This window comes from Ornithorhynchus anatinus, chromosome 1, assembly GCF_004115215.2.
Source record: "Ornithorhynchus anatinus isolate Pmale09 chromosome 1, mOrnAna1.pri.v4, whole genome shotgun sequence".
Lineage (NCBI taxonomy): Eukaryota > Metazoa > Chordata > Mammalia > Monotremata > Ornithorhynchidae > Ornithorhynchus > Ornithorhynchus anatinus.
This window is the reverse complement of record NC_041728.1, coordinates 25,764,228-25,786,667: the sequence shown is the minus strand read 5'-3', so window position 1 is coordinate 25,786,667 and position 22,440 is coordinate 25,764,228. Positions and strand designations below refer to the sequence as shown.

Sequence of the window (22,440 nt, the reverse complement as noted above, 5' to 3'; positions counted from 1 at the left end):
TACTGAAGAACCTAATTGCACACATAAATGCGTGTTTGCCTAAGCTCGAAAGCCACAGGAGGGTAGGGATATACCAGTTTCTACTCATTTTGAACAGTTCCTAGGCACTGTATGCACATTAATTAATAATGGAATATTGTAAAAGTGGAGGAGGGTAAAGAAGTTGTGTTATGTTTATATGCATATGGTGCTCTTTGTGTCCATAGTGGTTTTTGTTTTCATCCCCATCCCCAGTGGAGTTAAACTCAAATGATTTTAGATAAGTAACTGGCCTTTGCATCTATATATTTATTTGCTACCAGTGCCTTGGTTCGATTATAACCATTGGGACCTATGCTTCTCAGTACCCAGAGCACCTTCAGGAATCAATCGGTGGTATTTTTAAGCACTTACTGTGTGCAGAGCACTGTACCAAGCCCCTTGAGGAGTACAGTACAACAGAGTAGGATTAAATGGGCATGGAGACATTTCTCTCTTCTAGGTCACTAGAAAATAATTTAGTGAACCACAGTGCTATAGCAGTGATTCTGTTTTTACAAAAAGACATGCATTCTGAGAAAAAGACCATGAAAAGTAAAAGACTGTGCAGTGTGAACCAGTTTGGCACAATAAAAGAGTGTAGTGCTGGGGGTGGTGCTAAGTATTATGTGCCTTCAGGTAATAAAAACAGAATATCAGCAGTTTTAGAGGTCTAAAAGAGTGAGGCACCTACCTCACTTTTTCTTAAACTGTCTTCAAATCTGGTAGTAATTATAATAATTATAATTATATTATAATATGACATTATAATAATTATTATAATTATAGTTTTCGTTAAGCACCTACTATGTGCCAAGCACCATTCTAAGCACAGGGGTGGATCCAAGGTCATCAGGTTGTCCCACGTGGGGCTCACAGTCTTCATTCCCGTTTTTACAGATGAGGCCTAGAGAAGTTAAGCGGTTTGTCGAAGGTCCCACAGCAGGCAGGTGGCAGAGCCGGGATTAGAACCCACGTCCTCTGACTCCCAAGCCCGAGCTCTTTCCACTGAGCCACACCGCTTCTAACGCACATCTTCCGCGACACTTCTGTCACCACCCCAGGGCTCCAGGGAGCGAGAGGGGCCGAGGTGAGGAGCAAAGACAAGAGTGGTAGGCCAGGGCAGCCAGCTTGGAAGCTGACCAGAGCATGAGGAGCTACGAGGAAGAATCAGAAATGAACTCAAACTGGATATCTACAGATCACTTGCCTTCCACGTAGTTGATGTTTTAAAAGAAGTAGTGTGCATCTAAATGTGTGAAAAAATGACCCTTGCAGAATACCCTACTTTATACCTTGTTAAGTAGCTTTTTTAGAAAACTGTGAGTCTAAAGTTGCTGCAGTTCGTCTCCGAATACTTGAACTCTCCTTTCTCCTGCCATAAACGGTTTCAGAAATTCCACTTCTTAGCTAAATAACAAGTCCGGTCAACTGAGAGAATCTGTTCAATCTGAGATCTAAACATACAGCTGTCAGAGTAATGCAATAAGTTTAATTTAACCTGCAATATAAGGCTGACACTTCTCATTTTAACAATAAACTAGATCAAAACTCCTTAAAAGAACCGGTGGCAAGAATATTCCTCTGCTCTTTTATCAGCCTTTCTGTTTCCCTACCTCAACATTCATATTTTACATGTTTCAGGACCAGGCAAAGTGATAGGACAACCGATATGATTGTTCAGAAAGGAACTCCCAAGATCACGATTAGTTTCTCAAACTCTTATTAAAGTCTCCCCCTGAAGTTCTGAACCTCTTTTAAGAAAATCCTTTGATTGTAAGCTCCTGGAGAGCGAGGATCATGCTTATTAAACCTATTATTCTCTCCTAATTACTATTAGAATAATAATTCCTTACTAGAAGCAGCATGGCTTAGTGAATAGAGCCCGGGCTTGGGAGTCAGAGGTCGTGGGTTCTAATCCCGGCTCCGCCACTTGTCAGCTGGGTGACTTTGGGCAAGTCACTTCTCTGTGCCTCGGTTACCTCATCTGTAAAATGGGGATTAAGACTGCGAGCCTCACGTGAGACAACCTGATTACCTTGAAACTACCCCAGTGCTTAGAACAGTGCTTGGCATATAGCATGCACTTAACAAGTACCATCATCATCATCGTCATCATCCTAAACAGTATTGTGTTCCACCATGATAAAAACCATTTCACCTCTTACGTGACTAACCCAGCTTATTCTGTAATTAGAAAAGTGGACTGGGAACAGTAATGCCAACTTTTGGCTGACGGTCAGTTCACTTGAATAACAAAGGAGAGCCATCAGAATCTGAAATTATATTTCACTGATAGGCTATGTTGCTTGAATTAAAACCAGCAAATGTCTTTCAGCCAGTGGAGCATTATGGCTGTGGCATTGGTCAGCATGTCTTGAGAATTGGAAGTTGTCGCTCCATCCCCAAAGTCAATTAATCAGTGGAATTTATTGAGCGCTTACTATGGGGAGCAGCGTGGCTCAGTGGAAAGAGCCCGGGCTTGGGAGTCAGGGGTCATGGGTTTGAATTCCGGCTCTGCCGCTTGTCAGCTGTGTGACTGTGGGTGAGTCACTTCACTTCTCTGGGCCTCAGTTCCCTCATCTGTAAAATGGGGATTAGCTGTGAGCCTCACATGGGACAACCTGATTACCCTGTATCTCCCCCAGCGCTTAGAACAGTGCACTGCACATAGTAAGTGCTTAACAAATACCAACATTATTATTATTATGTCCAGAGCACTGTACTAAGCACTTGGGCGAGTACTATTCGACAGAGTGGACAGACACGTCCCCTGCCCACAGTGAGTGGCACACAGTATAGCCTAGAGGACTAAAGCCCACATGTAGTTTTGCCTGAAAGACTCATTAAGCTTAATTACGTCCTCACTCCTTCATATACCAATTACCAATACAGACATTGGTAGAACTATTGACCCTTCTCGAGATTGCACCTGGAGAGTTTCCAGTACTCTGCCGGCCTCGACTGGGGGAGGGAGAGTCAAGCAGGGGCCTGTCCAGTCCATTCCTAGCTTGGGCAGTGGCTAGTGAGTGGAAGGCCATCTGCTGTAAGTCAAAACTCACCTGTGCTGGGCAGCAGCGGCACAGGAGAGAGCCGAGGGAGGAGATTCAAGTTTACTGCATGGAAAGAGGCGATGGTAAACCACTTCCGGAGTTTTACCCAGAAAACTCTATGGATAAGCTACCAGAACGATTGCAGGTGGAAATGGGGCGTTCTGGGAGAGGTGTGTCCCTGGAGTCGCTGTGAGTCGGAGACGACTTGACAGCATAAGATGAGACAAGAGCTATTGAGCCTACATGCATTCTTGAGGCATAGGATTTTATGGATTTATTTTCTGAGATGAGTTATCATTACTAAGCACAGGAAACTATTTGTAATAATATGTGGGTTTGTGCTTGATGTTTTCTCTTTTCAAGTAGGCTTTACTTAAAAGGAAAAACCAAATGTTTTCAGTGCTGCCCTGTCCCGCAGACTGTAAGCCTGTTGTGGGCAGGTATTGTCTCTATTGCTGAATTGTACTTTCCAGGTGCTTAGTACAGTGCTCTGCACACAGTAAGTGCCCAATAAATGCAATTGAATGAATTCAGATATCTAATGTTATGCTCATCAAAAATCAGTAACAACTGTCTAGGTTCAAATATAAGTACCATGGACATTAATCAATTGGTTTTATTTTAACTACTGATAATGGTGCCAGGGTTTTTAAGAGGGACAGTTAAGACAATATTAGAAATCAGTATTTACTGGTTAATGTTTCTGAAAATTGTACATATCCTGTATCTTAAAATATCAGTTTTGCCCAAATGTTAATCGGTAATTTAGTTGATAAGCATGCTTGTAAATCTCAGTTTGAGAATAGAAGATATTGGAAATTCTGCAGCTTAAAAACATGTAAAAGCTATCCTTTTGTTAGCCGATGGGGTAGATTCTGAGTTGTTTCCTAAGAAGCAGTCCTATGTTTTGAGAAACTTTCCCCAGTGGTGGAAGAATGGCACATTCTGTTTGGTTGTAGACATGGGAAAAAAATGTTGCAAGTCTGCTGCTAAATGATCTACCCTCTCCACCTGTATCTCCAACTCCATCCCTTCCTACTTTACCAAAATACTTGCCTCCTCCTTTCTCCCCTCTCTGACTACCGTCTTCATCCGTTCACTTCTCCATAGCTTCTTCCCAACCTCTTTCAAACACGCTCAACAGTCCCCTATCCTAAAAAAAACCTCCCTTAACCCCCTGGCTCCCTCCAGTTATCGCCCCATCTCCCTCCTGCCATCCCTCTCCAGCCTCCATGAGTGAGTTATCTATACCCACCCCTTTTTTTAATGGCATTTAAGTACTTTGCTATGTGTCACGCACTGTTCTATGCACTGGGATAGGGACAGGTTTAATCAGGTCAGACAACAATCCCTATCCCACGTGGGGCTCACAGTCTAAGTAGGAGGGAGAACGGGTATTGAATCCCCATTTTACGGTTGAGGAAACTGAGGCACAGAGAAGTTCAGTGGCTTGCCCAAGGTCACATAGCAAAGCAATTGGCAGAGCAAGGAATAGAACCCGGGACCTCGGATTCCCAGGCCTGTGCTCTTTTCTCTAACAACAATAATAATAATAATCTTGGTATTTTTTAAGCGCTTACTATGTGCAGAGCACTGTTCTAAGCGCTGGGGTAGATACAGGGTCATCAGGTTGTCCCACGTGAGGCTCACAGTCTTCATCCCCATTTTACAGATGAGGTAACTGAGGCCCAGAGAAGTGAAGTGACTTGCCCACTGTCACCCAGCTGACAAGTGGCAGAGCTGGGATTTGAACCCATGACCTCTGACTCCCAAGCCCGGCCTCTTTCCATTGAGCCACGCTGCTTTTCTAGGCCTTGCCACTTCCTGTCCACTTCCTCTCCTCCAGTTGTCTCCTTGACCCCCTCCAATCTGACTTCCACCCCCTTTACTCCATGAAAACTACCTTCTCTAAGGTTATCAATGATGTTCTTTTTGCCAAATTCAGTGGTCTCTACTCCATTCTCCTCTTCCTCGAAGGCTCTGCTAGCTGCCTTCGACCCCGTGGACCCCCTCCAATCTGACTTCCACCCCCTTTACTCCATGAAAACTACCTTCTCTAAGGTCATTAATGATATTATTGCCAAATTCAGTGGTCTCTACTCCATTCTCCTCTTCCTCAAAGGCTCAGCTAGCTACCTTCGACCCCGTGGACCATTCCTTTTTCCTGGAGACGTTGTCCAACCTCAGCTTCGGTGACACTGTCCTCTCCCGGTTCTTCTCATGTTTCTTTGGTCACTCATTCTCAGTCTTTTTTGAACGATCCTCCTCTGCCTCCCGTGCTCTAACTGTGAAAGTCCCTCAAGCCTCAGTGCAGAAATTTTAAAATATGCTGGCAAATTTTCGTGCGTCTGTAGAGTTTCAGAAAACATCATGATTTCTGTAAAAGGCTAATGGCTAGGCCAGATGCCCAACAGTGGTTGTTTTGAGTTTATCTGAGGTACCGCATTCAATTCTCCGTCCGCAACCACTCCCTTGGAAAAATCTCAAGATCCCGCAGCTTCGACTACCATATCAATGCAGGTGATTCTCAAATCTACCTCTCCAGCCGTGAGCTCTCTCCCTCTCTGCAGTGTTGCATTTCCCCCTGCCCTCAGTACGTCTCTACTTGGATGTTCTGCCAGTCTAGACCTCAATCTAGATCTCTTTTGTCTCACTTAGGATGGTCCTCCCTCCATCCTGGAACTCCCTCCCCCTTCATAAACGGCAGATCATCGCTCTTCCCATCTTCAAAGCCTAATTAAAATAACATCTCCAGAGGCCTTCCCTGCCCAAGCCCTCGCTTCCCCTAATCCCTCTCCCTTATGCATCACCTATGCACTTGAATCTATTCCCTTCTAATGTCTGACTCAACCTCTAGACTGTAGGCTCCTTACGGGCAGGAAATTTGTTTACCAACTCTGTTGTACTCTTCCAAGCGCGTAGTACGGTGCTCTGCATACAGTAAGTGTTTATTAAATACCGTTGATAGGTTGATTGATGTAAAGTTCCCTCTACCAGAAAGAAACTCTCACTTTGTGTTGGCCGAATTGAGTGGTATTTGTTATTACAATTACTTGCTGTGATGCCTTCATTTTATTTCAGGGCTCTACACAGAGTGAGTGCTCAGTAAATACGGTCGATTGATTCTTTGTAGAAAATGTTTTCTATATTGCAAGATGGTCGAAATGACTGCTGTTGTTCAGGCAGTTTGTTTTAAAAGTTTTCTCTGCAAGCATCTCAAGCTAAATCAGCCTTCTCACTGTACTGCCTTTGAATGTATATTAAGTATGATGAGTTACAAATGTTAAAATTAAGATTTGGTTTCTAAAGCTTTTGATCTTTTTTTTTTCTTTTCCTTCCTTAGTACCAAGGATAATCACTTCAATGTGAATATTCAACCCCCTGTTGGAGAGCTGTTTTTACCCGTTGCCATGTCCGAAAAGGATTTTAGGAAAGAGCAAGGTGAGAAAGCATTGCTGTTTTCCGAATACTTTTCTGGCTGAGGATGTGAGTTTAAACTTTTATTTAGACAGGCAAGCTTGGGCTCTGGGACTTGTGTGTCCAATCTACTACTAATGATCCCTTTATAAAATAGACCCAGCAGCATTTGCTATATACTTTCCAGTGGTACTTAAATTGATTAATATGTCTGTTTTTTTTAAAGCACCTCAAAATAAGTTGAGTTCATAATAATAAACCTTTTTGGTTCTGGGAGTTATGGTTGTCAACTTGATGCACTAATGCATTTTGTATTAGTGTTAATTGCAGGAACTTTAAACTCTCTCTCCCACCCCCCACCACTCCAAAAAGTAATCTAAATGTGTAGTAATACAAAGTTATGTGTCAGTATTAGCTTTTATTACAAGACCATTTCTAATGTACAGCTAATGCATTAGAGTTCTTTACCCTTTAAACATGCTTTCCTGCTATAATATGCAAATTCCTTCATTCCTTTTTGGAACAGCTCTAAACTAAAGAGATGCGTAATTGTAGCCGTTCATCAGAGATGACACAACTTTTAAATGTTTAACAGAGGACTCCGTTTGAACCAGGAGCTATATTGAGCACCTTTGTGTGCAGAGCAGGGGTACTGGAAGTTTGGGGGGGACACCAAAGAAGCCCTCAAGAAATTGAGATTGAGATCAAAGAGCTAGGAGCTTGTCCTGCAGTTAACCCCACCATGCTCTCTTAGGATGGGGCTTTTTAAAAAAATTATGAAGAATAAGAAATATTTCTTGCTAAATTTATGCATATATAAAAGCGAAACAACTCCATCCTTGGGCATTGCTTCACTGTCTTTTAAACTCATTGGAAAAGTCATAAAGCTTTTTTTTTAATGATTATTTAAACCCTTTTTCGGTTTATCGTAAGATCCTCTCTGAAAAGAATTTGTGGTTAATATCTGAGCGCCCACAGTGTATTAAGCATTGTTCGGCAGAGCAAAAACATACAGAGATATGGCCCTATCCTAATGAAGGGTGTCGGTGAAATACTCATCCTTTGCCTTCTGTTTTTCTCGGAAGTTGCTCACTGCCGTAAAAAAAAAAAAAAATCAGGCTCGTGATATTTTATCTTTCTTAACAAGTTGAATTGTTTCTTATATTTGCTATTCTTACCCTTTGCCGGCTAAAGCCCGTTTCACTGCTTTTCACCTGCTCAGCAGACCAAGGTGAGTGACTGAATGAGGCTGTGGCACCTTTATTTTAAGCGCGTCCCTCTTTGAAAATCGTAGCTAGAATGTAAGTAAAGCCGGGTTATTGCTCACCCTGTCTCCCTCCCGACCCTTTTTTTCATATTATGATTTTGATCGAATTTTGTATGCGCTGCTGTGACTGAGGTTTATTCCCCTGACTGGCCATACAGAACCACGAGCGCATGGAAGAAGTGCAGTTTGGAGAATAGCCGTGGCTCTCTGTGGAGTTGTTGCCAAAATTCCTTTTTCTTCTGCCATTTTACTTCTATGGTTGTTGATTATTTGTCTGAATAAATCTGGCAGCTGTTTGCTATGTTTAATAGAGCAGAAAGGCTACTCTGAATGAAGCTATTTGAAAATTTGTTTATATGAAGTATTTGTAAATCCATGAAGGTCTCCTGGCATTTCGATATCACTCTTTCTGTCTTCCCGAATTCATTCTTTGATGTGGGACTTGATGCTGGCAAATCTACCCCAGGTTTAAAGCCCTTTTCCCTAGCATCTTTTTAGTTGGAGATTTCAGCAGCTTCGGAGCATTCTAGGTGATGGAGGTCTCAATTCGCAGCTCTACTCATGTATTCATTGTTACACAACTCGAGAAACGGCTCAGCTTTGTTTTACAAAAAAATTCTCGATTGGCCTTCTGAATGAAAGACCAAAATAAATTTCCTCAACACAAAGCTCTTTAGGGTAAGCTGCACATGGTCAAAAGTAACTTCTCAGATTTCGTGCTGCTTAAGTTTTCATCTAAATGAAACTCATTTAGATGCTTATTCTGTAATTTCACAATATTTGAAGACCCGGGGCGCATGTCATGGTTCATCGAATTCGGGGACGAGCAGGAATTCGGGGTGAGAGATCGTTTTCAAAATTTTGCCATTGAAAAATGCCTATCTGAAACATCTGAAAAGAATTATTTTCTGGTGAACTCTCTAGCTGAAAACGTGTGCTTGAGCTCAGTGCCGAGAGCCATTCCTTTTTCGCCACCTCCTTCCAACGTGCGACGTGACCGTGCATGACTTTTTCTTGGTTTTTTTCCGTAACGTGATGGGTGTCGTGGCCGAATGTGTGAGCTTGTGGCATTCTCTAGTAATATCACCAACTGAGAGGCTCCTTTTTCACTGGGTTAGGTTCAACATGGGGCAACTTACCTTGTCCGCTTCACGCCCCCTGGCAGTAGCCAGAAGGTTGGGAAAGGAGAAAAGTCCAGGGCAGTTGCTGAGTTAAAACCCTGGATGTGTTTGTTCTGCACTCAATGGATGCTCTGGTATTGTTTGTTTACCCCTTCTTTTAAGCGGGTACTGGAATCTCTATTCTAAACCATAGAGACCTGGGCCATCCACTCTAGTAGTCTAGCCTTTAATGCATTTTATCTGTGTCAACTAAACTGTCAGTGTTAAACACTAAGAATTTTAAAATGTAAATTCCTCCTCACTACATGGAATTCATTTCTGAACCTTAACCCAGATTCGTCACCACCCACTGCACTGCTAAGATCTCTCTGTGAATTCCAGGAAAGGCTGATCTGGGGCCAAAGAGCCCGCACGTGGACGTAGTCAGCGTTCTTAAATTTTTGCCGCCTAACGTACCTTTATTATCTACCCCAGGTCAGAGTTTAATTATCTTGACGAGATGTTTTTTAACCCATTTTTATAACTGAAACTCTAAATGATACTTTGGCAAAAATATCTTTCCAGGAATTCATAAAATGCTGGATGCATTTTCATTGAGCAGATCCATAGGTTTAGAAGAGCCTAAGATATTTGCCTAATTTTATTATGATTTATGCCTCCATCTTTTGTGTTCCCAGCAAGCAAGATGCTAATTCTTTAAATGGTCAGACATTTGCTATTTTCTGGCCCTTAACTACCCCAAGCAATCATATTTGATGCCCCTTAATTAGAGCACCTTTTTTTCCTTTCCAGGTTCTTTTCCACCTCAGCAATCGAGACAATACATTTGCTTACCATGCTGCTCTCCTAAGTGTTCTTTTGCATGTAAATTAATCTTGATTCAGTTTACACTGTCATGCTGAGTGGTACAAATTGCCTATAACAATAAAACAGCATGAGTTAAAAATAAGGGGGGGGGGGGGTGGCGGCACAAGGCAGATTGAATGTGTGCCTTACTTGATAGGATGTTACTTTGCTTTATGCCAATACATTAGCCGACGATAATGAATCTTCTGTTCTGAAAAGCATGGTTTAGTTGATTTTTTTAATTTTACTTCAATGGAGCAGTACCTTGTCTCTTATAGAACAAGTTAGACAAACCATTAATGACAAGAGTGTTAAGGTTAAATATGAAGCAATGCATTCACTTCTCTGAGTGCTATCCATCTTTCCATTTACAGGAGCTTGACAAAAGTACTGGCTTTGTACAACATTTCCTTTAATTACATGCTGCGGGAAACAGGCTTTTAACATAAACATAGTTGCATTCATTTATTCAGCAGTTGCTCTTCAATAGAGCTTAATGGAGAAGGTTTAAACCCTAAATGAGTACACACATCTCTCAGCAGTGTGATGTCAGCCACTGCGCCCGGTTTAAAAGCGGTTTCCCACTACTTGCGTAGTTTTTTAAAGCTTTTGTCTAATGTTGGAGTTAAACAGTCTAAGACAGAATGTGCTGTCCTCAGGGACCGGTAACGGTAAAGCTCCTTTGGGCTCGAATCTGGATGTGTCTATCTGCTGTTGGTTGCAAAAATCGTTCTGCGGGGTTGCCTTTTTAAGAGCTTCGTTTTGTCTGATTGGGGAGACTCCCCTCTTTCCCCTCCCCGTGCCTTCTCTCTTGACTTTCAGGTTCGAGTTGTCACAAAAGACTCTATGAAATACTACCGTTTAAAAACATCGAGCCTTGTCAACACGGGAAATTTTAAAACGTGCTGGCAAGTTTTCGTGCGTCTGTAGAATTTCAGAAAACATCATGATTTCTGTAAAAGGCTAATGGCTAGGACAGATGCCCAACAGTGGTTGTTTTGAGATTATCTGAGGTACCGCATGTGATTGTTTTTCCTCACTACCGAACATGTCGTAGCCTCTGCCCTCTAGGTTCAGAAGGGATCTATCAGGGATCCCGAATGAACTCCGTGTACATTTTCGGATTCTAAAGGCAAGGTTCCTGGATGCGGCTTTAGAAACAGAAAATTTTCCCTATGAGTTTTGCATCCCAGATTTCACGAGATTGTGTGCTTGTAGCGCCGTGGGCCGTCGCCAAATTGTTCTTTCCAAGCGCTCAGTAGAGTGCTGTGCACACAGTAAGCGCTCAATAAATACGATTGAATGAGTGAATGAATAATCAGACATCATCAGCTGCGACTTACGTGCATAGGTTTGTTTTTCAAAAGCCTTCTGGCTCCCAGGCACTGACTTGCTGGGACTGACTGAGCAGTGCTCAGACTAGTTAATAATAATGTTGGTATTTGTTAAGCGCTTACTACGTGCAGGGCACTGTTCTAAGCACTGGGGTGTAGATGCAGGGTCATCAGGTTGTCCCACGTGAGGCTCACAGTCTTCATCCCCATTTTACAGATGAGGTCACTGAGGCCCAGGGAAGTGAAGTGACTCGCCCACAGTCACACAGCTGACAAGTGGCAGAGCCGGGATTCGAACCCATGACCTCTGACTCCCAAGCCCGGGCTCTTTCCACTGAGCCACGCTGCTTCTCTGATGCCGAGGGCAATTTACTCATTAGGTAATGGATGCCCGCAGTCCCTGAATCCACCATGGCATACCCTCTGTTGTGGATTCTTGTGAGGTATATTGGAATGAATAAAGGAAACAGCTTTTGGAATCCCAAATTAAGAGATAGGACCTTTTATTTTTTTCCCTTTTTCCTCCTTGGATTATTTTCAAACAGAGAAGCTGGGTGGCAGAACTGCTTTTTATTGCTTGGGCAATTTCAATCCATACCCTGGGTAGTTATCAGCATTTTCAGTGCAATGGGGGCACAACCGTTTGAAGATATAGGAGCAGAAAGCCACTGATTTCATTTCTTCCACGATTAGAAGCAGCCTGGCATAGTGGACAGAGCACGGGCCTGGGAGTCAGAAGGTCGTGGGTTCTATTTCCGGCTCCGCCACTTGTCTGCTGTGTGACCTTGGGCAAGTCACTTCCCTGGGCCTCAGTTACCTCATCTGTAAAATGGGGATTGAGACTGTGCGCCTCGTGTGGGACAGGGACTGTGGCCAATCTAATTTGCTTATATCTACCCCAGTGCTTAGTACAGTGCTTGACACATAGTAAGTGCTTAACAAATACCACAATAATAATCATTATGATTATTATTATTAGAAATATGTACAAGGGAAGCAACATGACCTAGCGGAAAGAGCACAAGTGTGGAAGCCAGGGGATCTGGATTCCAGCCCCGACTCCACCACTGGTCTGCTGTATGACCTTGGGCAAGTCACTTAACTTCTCTGTGTCTCGGCTACCTCATCTGTGAAATGGGCACTAAGACTGTGAGCCCCACATGGGACATTGGCTGAGTCCAACCTGATCAGCTTGTATCTGCTCCAGCTTGTATCTTACTACAGTGCCTGGCACATAGTAAGCGCTTAACAAAGACCATGAAAAAAAATGTTTTCGGGTAATTAGAATCTGGGACACAGCTAACCTACGCCAGATTTCGATGTTGACTCGCTAATAGTAATAATTAAAAAAAAATACTAATAATAGTGGTGATTGTTAAGCACTTACTGTGTACCAAGCACTGAGATAGATACAAGCAAATCATATTGGACACAGTCCCTGTCCCACATTGGGCTCACATTAATTAAACCCCATTTTACAGATGAGGTAACTGAGGCCCAGAGAAGTGAAGTGATTTAACCGCGGTCACAAGAGAAGTCAAGTGACAAGAGTTGGGATTAGAACTCATGACCCTCAGACTCCCAGGCTCTTGCTCTATCCACTACTCCATGCGGCTTCTCCTTACTCTACAGAGTAAGCTCATTTGTGGGCAGGGAGCGTGCTTAGTACGGTGTTCGCCACACGGTAGGTGCTCAATACATACCATTAATTGACTGGTGTATGTTTAGAGCTGAATGTGGGTGCCCTTTGGAGGTGGAGAAAATCAGAAGCATTTTGAAACCACTTCGTGAACATTTTTTGCTTAGAGAAAGAAAGGGTGTGAAATTTTGAAAGAGTAGTTTTTGGTTGTCGATCCAAGGCCAGTTGTTGAAACTGTCACTGTTTTGGCCGGAATTGCTGTTCGTGTAATAAAGAAATGCACTTGCTAAGGGACCATCATTTCCTATTACAGGGATGCTGACAGGAATGAATGAAACGTCGGCTACGATCACTGCGGCCCCCCGGGATTCCGCAGCCCCCGTCATACTTCGGAAGGTGGTGAACATAGCCAACTTGGGCGTCGTCCCCTCTGGCCAAGACAACATACTCAGGTAAGCCTTCCGCGACGTTTGGAGGGCGGCGGGAGAAATCGGAGACGTACGCTGTTCGGTGAGAAGTAGCCGTAGCCTGTACCCTTCTGTTCCTCCTCAAAACAAGCATTACCAAAATGTACGTGCTGCCATTTGGCGGTACTGTGCCGTGATGGTTTACTGTGGTCGGGCCTGCGTAGGACCCAGGGAGTAATGAGCCACGTTTGCAGCGTGCCGATCCGTCAGGTTTTTTTTTTAGTTTCTTTCTTCTCGTATCTGGTAAGCGCTTACTATGTGTCAAGCACTGTTCTTAGGGTTGGGGTAGATACATGGAAATCAGGGTGGACACAATCCCCGTCCCACATAGGGCTCTCAGTCCGGGAAGGAGGATTTTACTCCCATTTTACAGTTGAGGAAACTGAAGCCCGGTGAAGTGGCTTGCCCGAGGTCACACAGGAGGTACGTGGCAGAGCCGGGCTTAGAACCCAGGTCCTCCGACTCCCAGGCCCGTGCTCTTTCCACTAGGCCACGCCGCTTTCCCGTTGTAGCAGCCTCCTCCTCTGACTTTAGAGTGAGGTTCCCCAGGAGGCAAGGGTGCAACTGAACCTAGTCCCACTGGTGACCCAGCTCAAGTGGGATTACGACCTTTGGAAGAATGGGGTGGGAGGGGCTGTGAGTTCCCCGACTCCTTCTGAGGCCCGGGGCCTCTTCCAACGCTGCCCCCCAGTGCGGACAGGACTGCCGTTTTTCATCATTCTAGTCGCGGCAGTTGCCCCGGGCCCCAGATCCTCAGGGTCCCGGTCCCTCCCTGCGAGCAGGACTCCGGCCGGTCGGCTGCCGTGAGGGGACGGTGAGAGGAAGGTGGGAGCAGTCGTCCGTCGGCACGTCCCTCCTTCCCAGTTGCGGCTCTCCAGCATCTAGCTCGCTTGGAGAGCCGAGGGTCCCCTAGAGCCCAGGGAGACCAAGGTAAAGGACCCTCCGGGAGCCCTGGTGTGTCCAAGGGGGAGAGAATTTAAGTTCTGGAAGCTGACCCTTTCCCTCTCGTCCCCCTGCGTCACCCACACCCGGCACCTCCACCCCTCAGGAATACGGCCTGCGGAGAGGGCCTCTAAAGGAACAAGGGGGCACCCCAAAGCCCGGACCCCACGGGAGGCTGGCTCCCCTGAGCTGCAGCCAGCTCCCTACGTCGCTCATCCCACCGCCCGGTTCTGTGAGGGATCTTGACTCTATTGCCACTGTTCTTGTCTGCCTGTCTGCCCCCGATTAGACTGTAAGCCCATCAGAGGGCAGGGACTGTCTCTGTCTGTTGCCGACCTGTCCATTCCAAGCGCTTGGTACAGTGCTGTGCACATAGTAAGCGCTCAATAAATACTATTGAATGAATTATGGGGGAGTGTTCCCAAGGGAATGAGATTGCTGGTTGGGTGCCCCTGTGTATTCTTCTCCTCCCCGTGCCCAGAGCGAGGCCTAGGACTTCAAATGAGTGAGCAAGATGCAGTTATTTTGTCAATAACCAAAGTGGGAATTTCCCTTTAGACAAAATGTGCAGGTGCCATTATGTGAATGCTCAGGATAATTATTTGCAAACAAGACTTAATTTCTCTCTCGGTCGGCATACCTATTTCAGCCATCGAAGAGAGCCTCTCGCTTTGTAACGAGCAGTATCTTCAGAGGGTCACGGTGAAGGCTTCGAACTTTAGATTGCATATTCGGGGAACGTGTCAAGACCCGCTCCCGTTAACTGATTGATTAAAGCTTTTTCATCCCGAATATTCAACTCCAACCAAATACATAATTCAGTAGAAAAACTAGACGGAAATATTTTTGATCACTATGCATCAAGTTATTCTCCAGAGAAATCCCAGCATCAGAATTTTCTTCATTTTTGTTTCTCCAGCCATCTTCAAAGGGAAGAAAGGAAATAGGGGCAGCTTGGGGGAGGGAGTTTGGGACCGCCCCTCCCCGTTAACCTCGCGGGGCTGCCTGGGAGTAATGATGCGGAAGTATCATCGCAGCATTTCCCATAGCAATTCGGAGTTCTTTCAAGGAGAGAATAGTCTAAATTGCTCAGAGGCTCAAACTTCCTAAGCCGTCAGTGGTGCCTTACCACCTGGTTAGAGTGGAACCAGCCTATGGGCCGGGCACATCTCATGTATAATAATAATAATAACGATAATGTCGGTGTTTGTTAAGCGCTTACTATGTGCAGAGCACTGTTCTAAGCGCTGGGGGAGATACAGGGTCATCAGGTTGTCCCACATGAGGCTCACAGTCTTAATCCCCATTTTACAGATGAGGTCACTGAGGCATAGAGAAGTTGTGACTTGCCCACAGTCACACAGCTGACAAGTGGCGGAACTGGGATTCGAACCCATAACCTCTGACTCCCAAGTCCGGGCTCCTTCCACTGAGCCACGCTGCTTCTCATGTATCTGTTGTACTTTCTCAGGCACAGTGCAGTACAGTCTTATTGCACTCAATTAGTGGTATTTTTTTTAGCACTTAGTGTGTACAGGTGACCATACTAAATGCTGGGGAGAGTACAATACGATAGCGTTGGTAGGCGTGATTCCTTGTCCACCAGAGGCTTACAGGCAAAAAGGGGAGACAGCCATTAAAATATATTACAGAGAGGGGAAATGACAAGATTATAAGGTACGGACATATGGGTGTGGGATTGGAGGGGGTGACAATCAAGCGCTTAAGAGGTACAGATCCAAGTGCGTAGGTGATGCAGAAGGGAGAGGAGAGGAGGGGAAATAGTGTCTTGGAGGAATTGTGATTTCAGGAGGGATTTGAAGTGGTGGATTGTCAGGTGTGAAGGGGGAGGGATTTCCAGGCCAGAGGGCAAGGGGTCACTAGTAGAAGAGCAAAGTGAGAGGGTTGGGTTGCAGTAGAAGGTCAGAGAGGTAAGGTAGGAGGGGGAGAGCTGACTGAGTACTTTCAAGCCAGTGGTTAGGAGTTTCTGTTCGAGGCACGGGGAGATGTGGACTAAACGTTTTTTCGAAGAATCGTCCGGGCAAAAGAGTGAAGCGGGCAATGGAGAGATAGGAGGCAGGGAGGTCAGCAAGGAGGCTGGTGCCATAGTCTAGGTGGAATCTGAAGCCCCTTACATGGTTTAAGTCCCGGGTTAACAGCAATAATAAGGGAAGCCTCAATTTCATTGCCAACGTTCAAAAGTTCGTAATTTGCATAATAGAATCTGTGAGGTTGTTTATGACAGTACTAATAGTATTACAGATATTTACTAAGCGCTTATTCTGTGCCAAGTACCGGGCTAAACTCTGGAGTAGATACAGGGTAATCAGATCAGCCCTGGGCCCTTTCCCATAATAATAATAAGCAGAGCGGGCATCTTACCCCCAATAATACAGATGAAGAAAATGAAGCACAGAGAGGTGGGTAAGCTCGTCATGGGGCAGGGATTGTCTCTGTCTGTTGCCGAATTGTACATTCCAAGTGCATAGTGCAGTGCTCTGCACATAGTGAGCGCTCAATAAATACTATTGAATGAATGAGGTAAATTGTCCAGGTCTCCCAGCAGGTCGGTGGCAGAGCTGGGAGTAGAAAGAACCCCGGTTTCCTGACTCCCAGTCCCAAGCCCTTGCCACCCGCCCACGCTGGCTCTCCGAACCTTCCGGTTTGACTTTTAACTGCCATTCCGTGCCCCAGTACCAGCTTTGGGCTGCGTCGCGGCTAGCAGTGAAAGCCCCTTTAAGGACCGAAGGTCATCTGTGTATCCGCCGTCACGTAGAGGTGTCGAAGAAGTTGATCGTCCCTCGTACAGATAGAGCAGCAGGCCTTTCTGTTCTGCTCACCGGCAGGGTGCTTAAGTTAATAAAATGGGCACAAATGATATTCTAAATTTCATTCAGAATGAGGTTCCAGCAATTACTATTTACATTAACAATAACTGAAATTAACAGTTGATTGCCTTATTGCTTTGGGTTAATGTTTTTTTAACTGCAATTCCCAAAGGATTACATTATCATATTGGATTAATGAGTTTATATAGATAACATTTTCAATATTCAAATTGGAATCCCACAGCAATTCTGTTGCAGCCCAGTCTAATTCCCCAATACTGGACTGGACCGTTCAGATAGAGGCAGCAGGTCTCCTATAGGACAGTGGCAATCAATCAGGGGTATTTATTAAGCCTTACGTGCAGAGTAGTGTACTGAGCACTTGGGCGAGTACAGTACAGCAGAATTGGACACATTCCCTACCCCGTGACGAATTTACAGTCAGGACGGGAAGGGGGAGGGAGTTCCAGGCTAGGGAGAGGACGTGGGAAATGGGTCAGTGGTCAAAGTGTCTTGAAGGATAGAATCAATCTGGGGGCATTTCTTAAGACAGAGTAAAAACAAGGTTTTAGCTTTCACGATCACTTCTTTTTGACTCTGCATCATGTTCTGACTTAGCCCCGGACTTCCTACACGTGTAGCAGATGGTATAGTATCATGGCCTTTGGTAGAGGCAGGTTCTTCTGTATTGGCGTTGCAGTTCAACACAAAATGGGTCTGTTCGTGCTAAAGGATGCAATATTTCTAAATGCTCTAGCGACATAAAACTCAGGGCTTCCCAGCAGCAATCCCCGGGTTTCCCTAGGTGGTGGTCATTGTTCTTGCCAACTGGTTGGCGAGCAGAGGTTGAGAGACGGGCAGACAGATGGGGTGGCACAGTGTGGCACATCCAGCGGATGCTCGATAAATGCCACTGCTATAGGCCCTGAGAGGAGCTGTGAGCTGTGTTCGTTCATTCGACCGTATTTATTGAGCGCTTATTGTGGGCAGAGAACCGTACTAAGCGCCTGGGAGAGGACAATTCAGCAACAGAAGGACACATTCCCTGCACACAGAAAGCTCTCGGGGGACCCCAGGACCACTGACGGGGCCGGAGCTGGGCCCCACCGTCACTGACCACAGATCCCTGGGTCTTGCTGCCGCTGCTCAGCTAACCACCAGACCATCCGTCTGAAAGCAACCAGCGGGCAGTGAGAGGCCCAGGGACCCCGCCGGACCCTTTCGGGCCGCCTCCCCGGAGGAGGTTGTAGAGGGGAATCAAGAAAGAAAACAGCTAGTAGTAATAATGATAATGTTGGTATTTGTTAAGCGCTTACTATGTGCAGAGCACTGTTCTAAGCGCTGGGGGAGATACAGGGTCATCAGGTTGTCCCACGTGAGGCTCACAGTTCATCCCCATTTTACAGATGAGGTCACTGAGGCACAGGGAAGTGACTTGCCCACAGTCACACAGCTGACAAGTGGCAGAGCCGGGATTCGAACCCATGACCTCCGACTCCCAAGCCCGGGCTCTTTCCACTGAGCCGCTAGGCTATAGCAGCGTAGGCCCAGGGGAAGAGTTAGATACGGGCCACCGGCAGGCCGCAGGGACATACACCGGTTAGCCTCCGGCACCCTACCCTATGCCCAGTCCCTTCTGAATTTGCCCCCTGATTTAGCATAGTGTCCACTTGCAGACGCATCTTCCCATTCAATGTGGAAACAGAAACAGAGTGATAGAAACACAGTGATACACCTGGACACACACAGTCACCCTCCCATCCCAACCAAAACCCACACAGACGCCTCTAGCCCGTGCACTTGAAGGGAAACCAAGATACAGGTATGAACACGCTTATGCCGGCCCAGTAAGCGCCAGGAGATAGAAACACAGAAGCAGGTATCTTACTGGCAGGTTACCCGAGAGGGCTCTTGTGTTTTTGTAAACAATATAGTCATCAGATCAGGAAATGCAGTGGGGGTGCCATACCCATTATAGAGCTTGAATTCCTGTTCATTTCCCTCGTTATTGACTTGCAGATGAGAAAAGTCTATTTTTTGCTTTAGTAAGTCACCATGTTGGTGAATCCAAGTCTGAACATGGAGTGCCACGCTACAGCCAGCTTTCAATTATCCATGGCGGTGGGGAACAGGAATAGCATGAAAATTTCAGACAGATCTTCAGAAATGTCCTTAGAGCCAGTAGTTTCCTCCTCCTCTTCAGCTTCCTCCTCCTCCAGCAAATCTTCACTAGGTAGCAAATGGACTTCTGACACCTTGTGTTCCTTCTGCCAACGAACTATTAAAAAGCCTTAATGAGCAATGAGATGGTCACAAGCCGGGCAGCCAAAGAAAAACGAGAGAGAGAGAGAGAGAGAGCGTAATGAAACATTGACTGTAAATAATAAATACGGTATTTAAGCCCTTGATACGAGTCAAGCATTGTGCTAAGCACTGGGTTTGACACAGGATAATAAGAGCAAAAGCAGTTCCTGTCTCTCACAGATCACAGTCTAAGTGGGAGGGAGTACAGCACGGGTCTAGTGGACAGAGCCCATGCCTGAGATTCAGAGGACCTGGGTTCTAATCCCAGTTCTGCCTTTTGCCTATGTGACCTTGCACTGGGCCTCAGTTTCTTCACCTGTGAAATGGGGATGAAATACCTATTCTCCCTCCTATTTAGACTATAAGCCCCATGTAGGTCAGTTTCCAACCTAATTATTTTCTTTCTTCTCTGTTTGGCATATAGTAACTGCTTAACAAATACCACATTTATTATTATTATTATTATTAGTTATTAACAGGCCACCCCCTTTACAGATGAGGAAGTTGAGGCACAAAGAAGTTAAATGACTTGACCAAGGTCAAGGGCAACAGGTGTCATAGTCAGTATTAGAACCCAGTTTTCCTGACCCTGTCCTGTGCTTCTTTAGGTCACCCAGCTTCTCTCTGTAGCCATATTTCATCTGAAAGAATATTTTTAATTGGATTTTCATCTATTTTAAGTATTTTATGTGGGAAGTTAAACAATGCCATTGGTCTAAATACTTACTTTTTACACTCTTGTCTCCATGGTACTTAACTGCTCCAACAAGACATTACACCGTTGTTAGTTATTGAATTGCACTGCATTTTTTTACTTCCAAAGAATTGTATTTCAAGTCTGCATAGACCTGAAATCATAATAAATTTTTAGGCTTTCCTCAAATGGACCCTATTTGACGTTTGTGTTCAATATGACCGGTACTTAGAGCTGTAGAGAACTCCGGGAATTCTGTGCTATGGTGGAGGTTTGGTCAGTCAGGATTCAAGACTGGTTCTGTTTCCCGCTCCATCCACGTGTCTTCCTGTGGCAACTGGGCTTGCCCTTTGATGAGCAACAGATTGACCCCTTTAAGACAAAATGTGATATTTGAGCATAAGTGGAATGCCTTGCCTCTGCCTTGATCTCATTTGTTTTCTTCGTTTATTGAATAAGAATTATGAGCTTTTGATCAGAACTCTCTTGTAGTCATCGATTTCGTGTCTGACAGGCTCGATGGACGTGATCCTGTTTTGACACTCTCCCTATCTCTCATTAATAGTGAGCGGTTTGGTTATGTTGGTGAAATATCAGAATTTATCTAACTTGTGGATAAATATAGCCCTAGTGGAATATGTGTTACCCTGTTATTACTGGGCAGTCTCTTCACTGTTAGTTGAAGTCGAGGCTGTAAATGGAACGGGGTATCCATGGCAACGTGCAGTTCAACTTTTACTTATCAACACATTAAAAAGGCAGTTTATTTTACCAAGGTTTAGAATTGCAAGGGTGTCCTCTGATCAAGGATTTTGTGGCAGTTAAAAACCAGGTTGGTTAAACTCCAAGCCCTCAATACCTTCAGCCATAAATGGCCATAAAATGTCAATGGTGATGCTCCTGTTAAATAAATTCCCTGCACATTACTTGTATTCTTCCCATCTAAAAAGATCTGCATCGTAGAACTCGGAATGCAGGCCTAAAAAAATATTCCCAGCTCATCTGAATCTTACAGCCAAAATTGCGTACGGACTTGGTTTTCAGAAGTCAAGTGGAACATGTAACTGCAGACAATTTTGAGATCAGTCTTGTTGAGACTATATATATTTTTTCTAATTTGCCGGCATCTGGGGCTTTGAGATCTGAGTTTCAGGAGTCTCGACGTCATAAGGCATTTCATTTCTGGTTTTGGAAAGACTGTCGCTGAATTTTTTGGGGGTGTCGGGGGAGGTGAAATTTTAGGTTTAGTTTCTTCTACAAATGGGTCGAATTTTGATTATGAAACCAATTGTTCACATTAAAGGTGTGTGGAACCTAGATTTAAGCAGAATAAAGTGTTCTTTCAAAGGATGGCTCTTGTCCACTAGAGGACAGCACTGCATTTGAATCTGATTGCTTTGAACAGCATTTTATTTGTGGTGGCATTATTTTTTTTTAAAACAAACAGGGTCCTCAGAGTTAATTATTCTATGGAAAACATTTTGAGGTATTTACCAAGCTATAGCTGAACAAAAAAAAAAAATTAACTCCCAAAACCCCTAACTTAAGCATTTATTTAACTTCGCCTTTAGTGAGGCAGCCCATTCTGTGACTGAATAGTTCTGCAAATAATTTATACTAAAAATTAGAAAGATGTTGTTTTACTGCTTTTCCCTATTTTCGTTAACTTTTTAAAAACCCAGAAGACTAACTATTTGCGGTATTTATGGAGTAATTTTGGTTTTTATGAGTTTGGCATCAGTCCGGGAGGAGTTTTGATACACTGGTCAGAATTTGGGAAGGAAACTAATCTGGATGCAGAAGATCAGGTCTGAGCTGATTACATCCTATATCCATCCCAGGGCTTAGAGCAGAGAAAGTACTTTAGCAAGTCCCAGAATCCTGAAGGAGAGAAACTGTATCCCTGAAAAAGAGTAACTGCCTTCTTGGGAGGATTAGTAATTCACGGACTCTTTAAACTAAGAATAAAAAGTAGCCAGATCCTCCCTTCTCCAAGTATCAAGAGGAGAATAAGCTCCGATATCCGAGCCTAGGTTTTCAGAGGAAAATTGGGGAAAATATAACTCAGTTCCTCTCTGAACCATTTGGAGCTGACTTTTTAATAGCAGGTATGACATTAATGTAATTTTAGATTCCGAATTGCTTCAATTAAACAGAATTGTTCTGCGGTTCATATTTTATGGGATTGCTCGGGCTAAAAAAATCGATCCCGTGTTGCTGCTGGGCTGAATCAAGTCAGTCTAGAACTGGTAAGATTCTGTTTTGTTTCAACATTTTGAAAACGAGTGTTCTAAAGCTACTCATTCTGCTATTTAGAAAAAGGCTAATTCAAACCAGTATTTCTTCATACAATCGTTGTGCAACTTCATTACGCATTTGTCAACTTTGGACTAATTATTTTTGTACAGCTAGGGCAGGGCATTGCATCTTGTGATCGTCTTTCTTACTAATAGGATTCTGTCTGCTTCAGCAGGCAGTAATTGAAGGCTTCATGTACGGGGGAAGGAAAA

At 44.5% G+C, this 22,440-nt stretch overlaps 1 protein-coding gene and 1 long non-coding RNA gene across 3 annotated transcripts in view; one reads left to right on the top strand and one right to left on the bottom strand.

Annotated features, from left to right (window-relative positions):
* The window catches only part of AP3B1 (adaptor related protein complex 3 subunit beta 1), a 249,431-nt gene that overhangs the window by 222,068 nt on the left and 4,923 nt on the right, over window positions 1-22,440 (top strand). For both annotated transcript variants that reach the window (XM_029079817.1, XM_029079872.2), the window contains exons 25-26: window positions 6,415-6,512; window positions 13,009-13,147. In XM_029079817.1, the coding sequence (XP_028935650.1) occupies window positions 6,415-6,512; window positions 13,009-13,147 (237 nt within the window). The remainder of the gene's footprint in view (window positions 1-6,414; window positions 6,513-13,008; window positions 13,148-22,440) is intronic.
* LOC114817009 overlaps window positions 18,817-22,440 on the bottom strand; it is a 105,278-nt gene continuing 101,654 nt past the window's right edge. The window contains exons 8-9 of the long non-coding RNA XR_003764855.1: window positions 19,964-20,302; window positions 18,817-19,222 (exon numbers count right to left, since the gene is read on the bottom strand). This is a non-coding gene — a long non-coding RNA (uncharacterized LOC114817009). The remainder of the gene's footprint in view (window positions 19,223-19,963; window positions 20,303-22,440) is intronic.